Source organism: Numida meleagris, chromosome 3 (genome assembly GCF_002078875.1).
Source record: "Numida meleagris isolate 19003 breed g44 Domestic line chromosome 3, NumMel1.0, whole genome shotgun sequence".
Lineage (NCBI taxonomy): Eukaryota > Metazoa > Chordata > Aves > Galliformes > Numididae > Numida > Numida meleagris.
Genome location: NC_034411.1, coordinates 32,340,013 through 32,352,644, shown reverse-complemented (window position 1 = coordinate 32,352,644; position 12,632 = coordinate 32,340,013). Strand labels below are relative to the sequence as shown.

The 12,632-nt window shown below is 36.7% G+C and overlaps 1 protein-coding gene across 1 annotated transcript in view; it reads left to right on the top strand.

The window, feature by feature from the left end:
• The window catches only part of CRIM1 (cysteine rich transmembrane BMP regulator 1), a 172,986-nt gene extending 161,669 nt beyond the window's left edge, over positions 1 to 11,317 (top strand). Inside the window, exons 12-16 of the mRNA XM_021389763.1 lie at positions 123 to 344; positions 3,336 to 3,530; positions 4,532 to 4,654; positions 6,338 to 6,525; positions 8,366 to 11,317. Coding sequence (XP_021245438.1) covers positions 123 to 344; positions 3,336 to 3,530; positions 4,532 to 4,654; positions 6,338 to 6,525; positions 8,366 to 8,542 — 905 coding nt within the window. The 3' untranslated portion in view covers positions 8,543 to 11,317. The remainder of the gene's footprint in view (positions 1 to 122; positions 345 to 3,335; positions 3,531 to 4,531; positions 4,655 to 6,337; positions 6,526 to 8,365) is intronic.

Genomic DNA, 12,632 nt, shown 5'->3' with positions numbered 1-12,632 from the left:
GAGATCCTTATCAACTGCAGGGACTGAATAGGCATGCATGACAAGGGTGAACCCTATGTAGAAGAAACATTAAATAAGTTAGCTACTGTAAGTTAACTAACTTAATCTGTTTGTATTTACAGATGAGCCTCTTCAACCTTCTTTATCAAGCAACGTGAGCATGCCCAGTTACTGCAAAAATGATGAAGGAGATATTTTTCTGACAGCTGAGTCTTGGAAGCCCAATGTCTGCACTAGCTGCGTCTGCATGGATGGTGTAATTAGATGCTACTCTGAGTCTTGCCCACCAGTATCCTGTGAAAGACCTGTTTTGAGAAAGGGACAGTGTTGTCCTTACTGTATTGGTGAGCAAATAAAAATAGTCGATAACTTGCTACTCCCATCTTGGGAATAAGAAAGATTTATTTCCAGATTTTTTGAAATATGTTTTCCTGCTTTGGGGAAGTACAATCTGTGCCTTCTGTTGAACTGAAGATTAAAATCTTCATGGGGAGCTTTGAGGATCATTATTTGCAGTTTTGAGATACAAGTGCAGGAAGATAAAAATGTAGTTTTCATACAGACTTGAGGATCTAAAGGAAGATCTGACAGATAAGATATATGTTATAACAAGATATGCAATACAGCAAATAAAATATTGTAACTGCAGACAATAAACAGAAGCATATGACATTTCACAGAAAGCAGAATGAAACCTTTGTGTTTCTCACTTCTTTGCTCATTTCTTGAGAACTATGAAGAACATCTTGGTAGAGATTCTTCCTTCCTATTTTCACGTAATAGCTGATGAAGTATTTAGTAGGCAAACTGTAGTAACAAGCCGTCTTCATTTTTTGGAATTTCAAAAATGATGCTGGATTTTAGCACTGTATTTTATTCTGCTTTTTTCTGGATCCAGATCTTGTTCCTGTCTAACAAGTTAGCTCAGATTTAAATTCAAAATCTTGCAGGCCTTGGATGCTTTGTTGTTTTCTGAATCCTCAAATTCATCCTGTGTTCAACATTTTTTTTTGTTGTGCAAAGAAAGATTAATTGGGAAATATAACCATCTTCCTTGGAGAGGATAAAGGGATATCCATTTGATGAGTGAAAATATTAGTCTTATGCGGAAAACAGCATTGACTTTGTATGTTTACAAGATGCGTTTGATTTCCTGGTGAAGTCAGAGGAAATTTGAGAAAAGACAAGTAGAGCTGCACAATCTCTTTTGAATTGCATTCTTCTATGTGGGTTTCTCACTGTACTTCTCCTTTGTTTTCACTCTTCTCGAGTGCTTGTTGGTGTTGTAGCCTTTGTCTTTATCCTGTGTTTATACTCTTGTAGAGATGGGCATTAAGCAGGAGAGATGCACAGGATCTTCCTTTTAAGGTTCAGAGGTCCATCACAGCTACTCTGAGTTTCTTTGTTCGTTTTTCTAAAAAACACTGTATGTGTTAAATTTTCATGTGTTCTGTATAAACTCACGAAACCTGAGCAAGTTAAAGGACTTCTCCAGCCATCCAGCCAACAAGGCTGCAGACTTGAAGAAGCTGTCCTGAGTGAGGCAAGGTAACATTTCTGGGAGTAGATCAGCCCAGGGTGGACAGGGAGTGCTCAGCTTTAGTTCTGGATAGAGAGTAAGAAATAGCGGACTACTCAGACTGTGCTTCTCTCTCTCTCCCTTGCCATACCTACATCCTCACCTAAACAGGGCTTCACTGGCTCTTTGTGAACACTTTTAACACTAAAGTAATCTTTTTTAAACTGAAATTTTATGCATTTTTTGAAGCTTTTGACCACCTTTTCCTCCCACTCCTCCTTTCCTGTATCTATCCTTTATCCCATATTCATGTAGAAATCTTTTACTTGAAGAGGTCGGGACCCATGTTTACATCCATGGGCACATGGATGCCCAAACCAAGGCCCTCTGGAACTTTTAAGCTTTTCAGATGCTTTCATTACTATTTTCTCAATAATACTCAGTAGTCTTCTTCTGTATTTGAATTTACTGTGTCCAGATATATGACATTGGTCTGCTGACTGCAAACCTTTTTATTCTAGATGATATTAGTCTGTTGTCTCTAAATAAAATCTGTAATGATGGCCAAAATATTTAATGCGGATTTGTATTTATATTTGGGAGGTAATTCTAACATATTTGTACACTAATCTGTATGCATACTAAACCAGCATTTCTCCAACAGATTAGTAAGTTTCTTTGCAATTTGGTTCTGCTGTCTCATGCATTTGTTTAATCTGCAAATCCAGTATCCTTGCCATATTTCTTCATAATAACTTCTGCCTCTAGCAGAAAAAGGTAGTGAGAAGCTATGATGAAAATGAGGTTCTGTCTGGGCTTTGGAGGTTCTGCTGTGTACTGGTTTTTGTTTGTTTGATAGTCTGTAAAATGCTATAGCAGCAAATAGACATCCTAAGTTAAGCAATTCATGATCATCTTCTCAGTGAAACAGAAGGTATATACAGGCAATCTGAAAGGCTTGCGTAGGAATCAGCATTAAAATAAAGATGTATTGAATGTTCAAGCAGAAAATGAGTGCTGCTTTTAAGTGTTTTCCCAAGACCTACTTTCTGCACCACATCCGGGTCTCTATTACATAATGTGTCAAAATCTGTCTGAAAAATTGCTAGTTTTGTAGCTCTGAGTCTTTGGAAAAAGTGTTCTGGAACCTAACCTCACTTTTTTGAGGGTTACAATCATGCCAATTTCCAACTTATATAATACTGACCATGAAAAAACATGGTTGCTCCCCTTTTCCTGGGAACTCCCATTGATGTCGTTACAGAGAATAATCAAATCCCCTTCATATCTGTTTTATCATAATAAATAGTCAAAACTCTTCTAGTTACATCACTTGAGAGTTGCTTCATTCTTCTTGGCATCCTGCGTAGTCTTATCTTGAAGTATTCCGGACTGAGTTTGTCTGTCTTGGATCTTGATAATTAGAACTGTAGGTTGGCTTTTTTCTTAAATAACATTTAAATAGGATTTACTAGGAAAAGAAGAGAAGGATGAGTCTCAAACAGTCAAAAAAAAAAAATGTTTCTCTTGTTTTTTCTTAATTTTCACAGTACTTTTAATATCACTGTATCATGTCCCAGTCATCCATCTTCTAGCCTCTTGCATGAGGAAGATGAGAGGCATCAGTGTGGGCTGATCATGTACTTCATAAAGAAGCAGAAATTATACTTCTGAAAAATCTTTGAAAGATGTGGAGAGGGTCTTTTAATTATACCTGGGATTTCTTCTTAGCTATTTTTTCACTACCATATTTTCGGAAAAGATCAGGTCTTTGTGCAGTTGGCCATCCCAACACTGCTCTGCTTTCCTTCAACAGAAGATACAGTACCAAAGAAAGTGGTCTGCCACTTCAATGGAAAAACATACGCAGATGAGGAACGCTGGGACATCGACAGCTGCACGCACTGCTACTGCCTGCAGGGCCAGACTCTCTGTTCCACTGTCAGCTGCCCACCCCTCCCCTGTGCTGAACCCATCAACGTGGAGGGAAGCTGCTGTCCCATGTGTCCAGGTAATGTGATGTAACAACTTAGGTGATTGCAATGCTGTTTTCCAGGACTGACAACCAGTTTTTTTTATTGGTTTTTGAACATCTGTCCATATTGAATGGTGTCACAGAGACGTGTAGGCTTCAGGAATATGAATAACAGATGGGCATATTGTGCAAACGTATAGTTTGAATTTTATTTGCTCTAATTCAAAAATTGCTTTTTTCTTTTGCATCTGCTGTTGGTGTACAAAATAATAAAAATAAATTAATGAAGTAAGACAATGAATATTTTTGCACTTCTGCATATTTGGTCAGCAATTAACATTTTCTGTCCCTTCTAGGTCTGTCACTACTTTTCAAATATTTCATTACTGACATATCATTTTAACTTGATATGTATATAATATGAAATTGTCTTTGCTGTGGACACGAGACATAAGAATTGCAACTGCTTTTTAATGTTAGCCCTGACACATTTTTGCAGGTGTTTGTCCTTCTTATTGAGTCAGTTAGTAACTACTTTTTGCAGGACAATTCAGCAGTAGCCTCTCTTTCAATTCTCCTATTTTGGGGATTGCAGGGGAAAAAAAAAGAAAAGAAAAAAAAGGAAAGCAAAGGAACCAGAAATTGTCAGTTATGTATCAGCTGGAAGGATGTAGCCCTGTCTTGCATTTTTGTTATTTAGTATCACAAAGCAAGGCTTAGTAAAGTATATATTCTGAAATGGTATTTTAAAAAGCAAAAATTTGTTTACAGGACTAGATCATTCCTTTTACGTTACTATAATGATTATGGCAACATGCATGTATCTTGTATACAGTGGAATTTTTTTAACACAAATTAAAGATATTAGGTCAAATTAAAACAAAATCCCATAGTTGTAATGGTGAAAATTCTAAAACAAATGAAAAAATTGATAGTACAAAGCACTGCAGATAGCCAGATGTATCTTCTGATTTAAGAGCAGCACCAGAAAGTTAGGAAGCTTGTAATTTATGGAAGACATTCATTTCATTTTGCAGAGATGTATGTACCTGAACCTACTAACATCCCTATTGAGAAGACAAATCATCGAGGAGATGTTGAACTAGAAGTGCCAAACTGGTCAACACCAAGTGAAAATGACATCATCCACATTCACAGAGGTAAGATCTAAATATAAATAATATAATATAAATGGGGCTAACGTAGGTCTGTGACAATTCCCCATGTTTTAATGTGCTTATTTTTTTCAGTTGTGGTAGCATCTGTGTAATGCTTTGAAAAAGATGGTTATCTGAGAATATTATTCAGTACTGTAACTGTTACATGCATTTGTTTGGAGCAAAGAGGACTCAGTCTATTAAACTATACTTTGATCTCTTTATCATTACATCTTCAGCTTGGAAGAGACATCTGTGTTGGTATGAAGGTGTTCTGTGAAGTTATGAATATGATAAACTGATGAATGAGGAGTGATTCTGAAGTGTCTTTTTCATACAAAAGCTAGAAAGCAGGATGCTATCATGCCATTGATTCAATGAACTTTGATGTGGTCCATTTGACATTCTTGTATTAAAAGATAAAAACAGAAGAACATACAATACCTTCACAGAATTGTAGGGGTTGGAAGGGACCTCTGGAGATGATCAAGTTCAACCCCCTGCTAAAGCAGGTCCCATACAGTAGGTTGCACAGGAAAGTGTCCAGATGGGTCTTGACTATCTCCAGAGAAGGAGGTTCCACAGCGTCTCTGGGCAACCTGTTCCAGTGCTCTGTTACCCTAACAATGAAGTTCTTCCTCATGTTTGAACGGAATTTCCTGTGTTACAGTTTTTGTCCATTGCCCCTTATTTAATTCTTCACACCACTAAAAAGAATCTCACCCCATACACTCGAGTCCCACGCTTAATATATTGTAGAAAAATGGCTGAGGAACGCTTCAGGTGTAATGACACAAGACGGTTAAAGTTGTCTGATGGTGTAAATCCACCTTTTGTTTTAAAACTACACTACCCTACAGGGTAGGGGAAAACACTATATGTCACACCCTTTGTTAACTTTTTCTAATTGAAGGACTATTTAAATTTATATATATGTATTTTTTTCTGTATCCAAGTATCATATCAAAGCATGCTACTACTTGGTGGCTAGGAGAAAGGATACCTGAAGAATAAGTACTTTACAAAACTGCAGAGTTACGCTTTTTATAATTGCAACATTTTCTTGTTTCATAGGCATTGGTAGCTGGGTTGTGTCTGTCCTGGCTGAGAAACTGTAAATGCACACTGAAAACTGCGTGGGAATTCTGTCACTGAAAATGATCATGCTTTGAAATTACGTGAAAAACTGGAGCCTGTTAGACTGCCAGTGGTCCGTTTTCGCAGGCTGAGCAGTGCAAGTGTTGTAATAATTTCTCAGCAACTGAGAACAGACAGGACTGATCTGCTCTATCAGCTTAAAAAAAAAAAAATTAAAAAAACTCTTTTCATTGTAAGACTACCAGGTTTTCTGCTGCATAGAAACACAGCATCATTTTTCTATAAATGGGAATTCAGTTGTGATCAGATAAGATGAAGTGAATGCAACTGAGCTGTCACAGCCGCTTATTATTGCTCCTTTAGATTCCATCCAATTTCCTCTTTTTGATGGCCTTTTCCAAGCTAATATAGTCATTGTACCAAGTACTAGCTTTCAGTTATTCTAATTTGTATAAATAAAGGGACATTTCAGGAGGAAAAGGTCCAAATTCATGAGAATGACAAGGTTTGTGACTAAGACTTTTATATTATTTATGGACAGGGCCCATTTATCATTACTAATGTCAAATGCCCACATTTGTCTTGCAGACATGAATCATCTCCAGGGAGAATACAGAAGTGGAAGTGGACCACACCCCAGTGAAGATGCGTCAGTTAGCTCTGTTGTCTTGGTGATAATTCCAATCACGATAACGCTGTTACTAATCATCGTCTTTCTGCTCGTCAATCAGAAAAAGCAGTGGATTCCAGTGTCCTGCTACAAATCTCCAACAAAGGTGCCATATTCATGCTTATTTCCAGGTTCTCACCTTTCTGAAAAACAAGATTGACTAGAATATTCTGTGAGATGCAATTGAATTCACATCGTACAAACTCAGTTATTAACTTCTGCCTGAATCCTTTTTATACCATTCAGGCTGCTGGTATTCCTTAATCTCCTGAATAATTATTTTCATTATCAAATGAAAACCAATAATTCCTTGCTTGATGCAGTAATGAGTGGAGACTAGACAGAAATCAAGTTCAGCAAAAAAATCCAAAAAAAATTCCTCTAACAACTCTATGTGTGTGTTCATAATTGCATGCAATTCTCATCTGCAGTCAATCACTTGGGAGAAAGATTTTGTTTTCTAAACTTCTTTCCCTTTCAAAATATTGTCCAACATCAGATACTGTAAGTACTAGTAACATTCATCACATTTTCTCATATCTGCATCGTATTGGACAATTTTAACATAAAGTCACTGGTTGGTTGCAAAAAGTTCAATGAATTTGAAACGAATAAAGATTTTTATTACAAGTTTTATTTATACTGGAAATATCATAGACTAAACACTGTTGTTCAGCTTATCCAATGATAACACAGTCCCATGAAGTGGCACTTTTAACTGTCAAGTGTACTGTTTCAGAGGATATCTTTCACTCTTTCTAGAATTGTTACTGATATTGCAAACCATTACTATATAGCTTTTCATCTCTTTAATCTTCCTGATGCTAATGAAATAAAATAATTTAGTATTTTGAGCAAAAATATTCCCACAGTCAGTTGTTCCTAGGAATTTGGGGGTTAGAGCTACTTTTCAGAGGAGTACATGCTCCATTATGCCTTTTAAGCTGCATGTCATCAGGTTTTCTTTCTGCTTTCTCTATGATGACTGTAGGATAAAGGTTTTGCAGCTTGTAAATATTTAAATATGCTGAGAAAGCAGAAAAAAATATATTTTTGATGTTAATCTAAAAATTGACACCTAGATACTAAGCTGTAGAATAGTATACAGGATTTGATAATTTTACTGAAGAGCTTTAGAAGAAGTGGTCTTTAAAGGGCAATGATACATCAGATCCACTAGAAGATGGGTACATTGTTGAAGAAAAGATATTGCTTGCTTCTCTCTCTGGAATGACAGGTTTTTTCACAATTCTCTGAGAGATTTTGCACTTCTGCTACACGTTCTCAAATTTAGTCTAGGAAATAAATGGGAGATCTTGTCTACTGCTGTTCCTGCTCCTTCTTGTCACATAAAATAACACTTTAACATTGTAAAATGTGGCCTTATTTTGTGTTCTTATTCCTTGTTTTATTGTAAACTCTTTTCTTACCTGTGAGTCAACTGTTTCCATAGAATTACTCCTTAGGGTAACAGAGTCACACATTTAATGGAGGAGACAATCAACTTCAATTGCTTGAATAAAAATAAAAATTAAAAAAATATATATCTCCCATTATCCTAATGGTATTGTCACCAAGAACAAAACGTTCCCAAAAATGATCAGCTATAAAGAGGCTCTTAAAGTCTTGGAAACAACCTCCTGCACCTCCGAGGCAACAAGTTTGAGCCCCTGCATAGTGGGAGACTAATAGATAACAGTTTAACTGGGAAAAGAGAATAGCAGAGCTTTGCTGAGAAGATGAATAATAGTGATTTGTAAGAGGCTGTTGGCTTGTTATTGTGCTTGGCATAAACCTTTACCAAGCTTAGCAAGAGTCCAAACTGTTTCATTGCCAATTTGATTTCCCTTTGTGTTTATGGGCTTGTACCACAAACATCTGCTAACTGTGGGTCGAATACAGAAAAAAAAATTAACTGATTCAATGTTCTCTTTCTGTTTTAACAGCCATCTTGCCTAAACAATCAACTGGTATATGTGGACTGCAAGAAAGGTACCATGGTCCAGGTGGACAGTTCTCAGAGGATGCTAAGAATTGCAGACCCAGATTCAAGATACAGCGGATTTTACAGCATGCAGAAACAGAACAACCTACAGGCAGATAATTTCTATCAAACAGTTTGAAGAATTGCACCCTTACCAAGGATTTAAGAACGAGAGAGAGAGAGAGAGAGAGAGAGAGAGAGAGAGACTAAGTCTGCTATTAAAATAAAGCTAGAATTGTGCACTTGCTTAGTGGATTGTATTGGATTTGTGACTACATGTACAGCTCTAAGACCTTACTGGGATGAGCTCTGACTCCTGCAATGTGCCAGAAAAAGCATTCCCACTTTTCCTTGAGATAACTGACCAAGTGTTTTCTTAGAACCAAAGTTTTAAAACTTCTTAAGGTGTATTTGCTTGTAACATAGCTATAGAGGTTTTTTGGGAGGGGGAATCAGGGGCTAGGGGTAGGCAATAAGGTAAAAGGAAGTTCAGAGAAGAAAAGCTGGTCATGCTTGGCTGGAGAAGAAAATGAATAAAGAATACTGCTGAGCAGCAGGACAGTGGCTTTTCTTGTTATTCTGAAATTGCATCTGTTGCAGCAAATCCTAACCCCAGGTGGAAAAAAAAATAATAAAAAGGTCTGATGTTTTCTTTCCAGCTGTTGCTACAGTAATATACTCATAGAACAGAATTTGTCACATCACAGGTGTGGTGTAGCTGCAAATATTTTTCTATATGTTGAGAAGCTGCGGTAGTTAATGAAATAGCAAGGAAAAGGTTGTAGCAGAAAATAAAGGGTGGGTTTATTAAGGATGTACAAAATTATACCTTGTGCTGCTTTTTGTTTTTTGTTTTATTTTTGTTTTCTTCAAAGCTGATTGGCTAGATTAGCCAGACTTTGGCAGAGTTAGCAAATGACTGAGGCCTAAGTAATTCCTGAAATGAGCACTGGATCTTTTGACAGCAGTATTGAAGGAAGGAAGGAAAAGTCAAGAACACCATGCAGTTCCAGGGGCTTTTGTTTGTTTGTTTGTCTGTTGTGGTTTTGTTTTGTTATTTGATATCAATCTCTGGTTGTTCATACAGGAGAAGGAAAAATATTTTTTTGTTGGACAAAGCTCTTGCTTAAAAGAGAGTAAAAAAGAGACTGTTTTAAGGTTGTTTTTTTTTTTTTTTCCTGTTGATGTTCTTATTTACTGGTATGCAGATTTAGAAACTACTTCCATGCTAGGAAGCTGCTTAATTTTAATTGTATATTACTCAAGCACCTTTTTTGAAGCTCAGAAAAAAAAAAGGAGATCATGCTTCTTTAAACTTTAGCATTATAGGAATATTTATGTAAATATAATTATGCTAAAAACAACAAAAAGTATTTGTATGTTTGTGTATATATATGTATATACAAATGCATGTAGGTATACATATGTATATATACATGCATGTGTATGTACACTATACGTATATATACTGTATATATAAAATACTATGTATACAGTATATATTTTTTCTATTTTTTTTCTTGTTGAATGTATTTTTATCTGAGAGAGATTTTACCCAGAGCAGAAACAGATAAACAGGCATTCCATATCAGTGCTTAATCACTTGTGAGTTTAGAAAAGACAAGAAAAGAGCATCTCATTCTACCTACAGTTTGATTTGATTTGAAAGTGTTTGTGTGCGTGTGTGTGTGTGTGTGCACTCTTGTGTTTGCGTGTGTACAGTACGTGCACGATTATAGCAGTAAGCGTTGCTCTTGCTACTTGCTACATTTCAGGGTGTTTCTTATTTTTCTTTTCCTGCTTGGCCTTAAAAAGGCTTTTTAATGAATGCATTGGCTAGAGACACTGATGACAATATACATGCAGCACTAATCAGCTCCATAGAATAACACCATCAGCTCCTGGATTTTCTGTTGTTTTTTTTTCTTTCTTTTATTTCTTTTTTTTTTTTTTCAAACAATTGTTTGAAACAACTACTGGAATATTGTCCACATTAAGCTGGAAGTTTGTTGTAGCTTGCCTCATTTATAACTCTGGCTGTATAATACAATGTTAACTTTCCAAACAGGTCTTGGCACTTTTATACTAATTACCCATTTGTGCATTGCCTTTTTTCTTTTACAAATGCTTGTCATAAGAGACACAGATACCCAGTATGCTTAATGTGAAAAGAAAATGTATTTTTTGTAAAGGAACTCTCAAGTATTGTTGTAAATACTTGGTCAGAGGTTGCTGAACTTTAAAAACTGAAAAAAAAAAAAAACCTAATTTATTATTATAATGACCTAATTTATTAATCTGAAGATTAACAATTTTTTTGTTTGTTTTAGAATATCAAAAAGGTGTTCTAGCTGTTTGCATCAAAGAAAAAAATAGGTGTATCATTAAGGGTCAACATTTTTTCTGCTTATGTAACTTCCATTTCCAACCACCAATAAGAAAAAATGTGGTCTCCCCAGTGTTTTGTACTCAATCTGATATCGAAACAGAGATGTTTCTGTCCAGTTACTACAAAGATTTTGTCAAGACAAGACATCCATTCCTTGCATAAGAGTAAGCAGTCTTTATCCAGAAATTGTAAATGCTTGCTTTTGTTTTACAATCAAGGCCATATTCTGAAAATATTAGCAGGATATAGGACATGGTGTAAAATGTTTTTTATTATTATTATTTTATTATTATTATTTTAAAGATATGATTTATCCTATGTGCTGTATCCATTACACTCTTTTACTTTGGTTCCTGTTGTGCTCTTGTAAGAGAAATGCAGATATAATTTTCTGAAAACTAGATGCATATGTGGCACTCGGAGTGCACTGCGGTTCAGCAGATTGCTTGTTTACTTTTTTAACTGTAAGGCGGTTTCTTGTAATTTGGCTCTTGGCAGCACAATAAAAAAAAAATTTTAAACCTACTGATGTCTATTTTCCTAAATCTTCATATTTACTACTTCCACAAACTAGTCCTTGAGACATTTGTTTATATCTGTATGTTATGGTGGTCATTTATTGTCTTCAGTTGGAACGGTTCATAAAGTACTGTGGGTAAAGAACTGTTTGCACTTGCAGAAAGCTCTGGGTTCTACACTAAAGAATTTTCACACTGAAGGGACTTGTGGCATTCCAAATAGTTTCAGCATTCACTGAAGTGCAATCTCTCAAAAATAAAGTTCTGTCTCTGACGTTGACTCCATCTGGTCCAGCCGTACCTGTCACAGAGTCACAGTCAGTCACACAGGACTGTGACAAAAGGTCCTGTAGAAGGTCTGTGGGATCACAATTGACCCTTCAAGGACTCCATAAAATCATAGAATTGTTTGAGTTGGAAGGGACCCTTAAAAGGTCCAACTCCCCTGCAATGAACAGGGACGCCTACAGCTGCATCAGGTTGCTCAGAGCCCCATCCAGCCTGACCATGAATATCTCCGGGGACAGGGAGTCCACCTCTCTGGGCAATCTGTGCCAGTGCCTCACCGCCCTTACTGTAAAAAAACTTCTTCCTTATGTCCAACCTAAAACTCGCCTCTTTCAGTTTGAAACCACTTCCCCTTGTCCTGTCACAGCAGACCCTGATAATGCAGCTGTCCCCCCCTTTATATACTGAAAGCTCTCTCTCAGGTCTCCCCAGAGCATTCTCTTCTCCAGGGGGAACAGCCCCAGCTCTCTCAGCCTGTCCTTATAGGGGAGGTGTTCCACCCCTTGGATCATTCATTTACATATTTGCCTGATCCAGCATTTTTGCTCCTTCCTATGTCTATGGACTGTCTTCTAGAGCAGCATCTTTTAATGCTGCCTGTGAAGATCTTGCTTTTCCATCTGCACAGAACAAGAAATAACTGTATGCTAACGTATATAATGATGGTGCATTGACATTTGAACACTCAAAGTAGTCCTGGCCTCCTTTGCAATACTATCAGTATCAGAAAGGATTGCATTTGGAATGCCTTAGGCTAGGACTTGATCGTTTGAAAAAGATGCAACTTAGCAGGACAGGACAAAGGACTTTAGATACCTGAGTGGGACAGAGATGCTTTGTCTCTTTCTAAACACCAAGTGGGAAGAATGAAAAACTTAAGGAAGGCTCAAAACAAATACGAGGATTTAAGCAGAGAAACTTAGAAACATAGAATCGATGAGGTTGGAAAAGACCTTCAAGAACATCAACTCCAATCATCCACTGAACCTGCCAAGTCCCAACACTAAACCTTAGAGCCACATCCACACATCTCT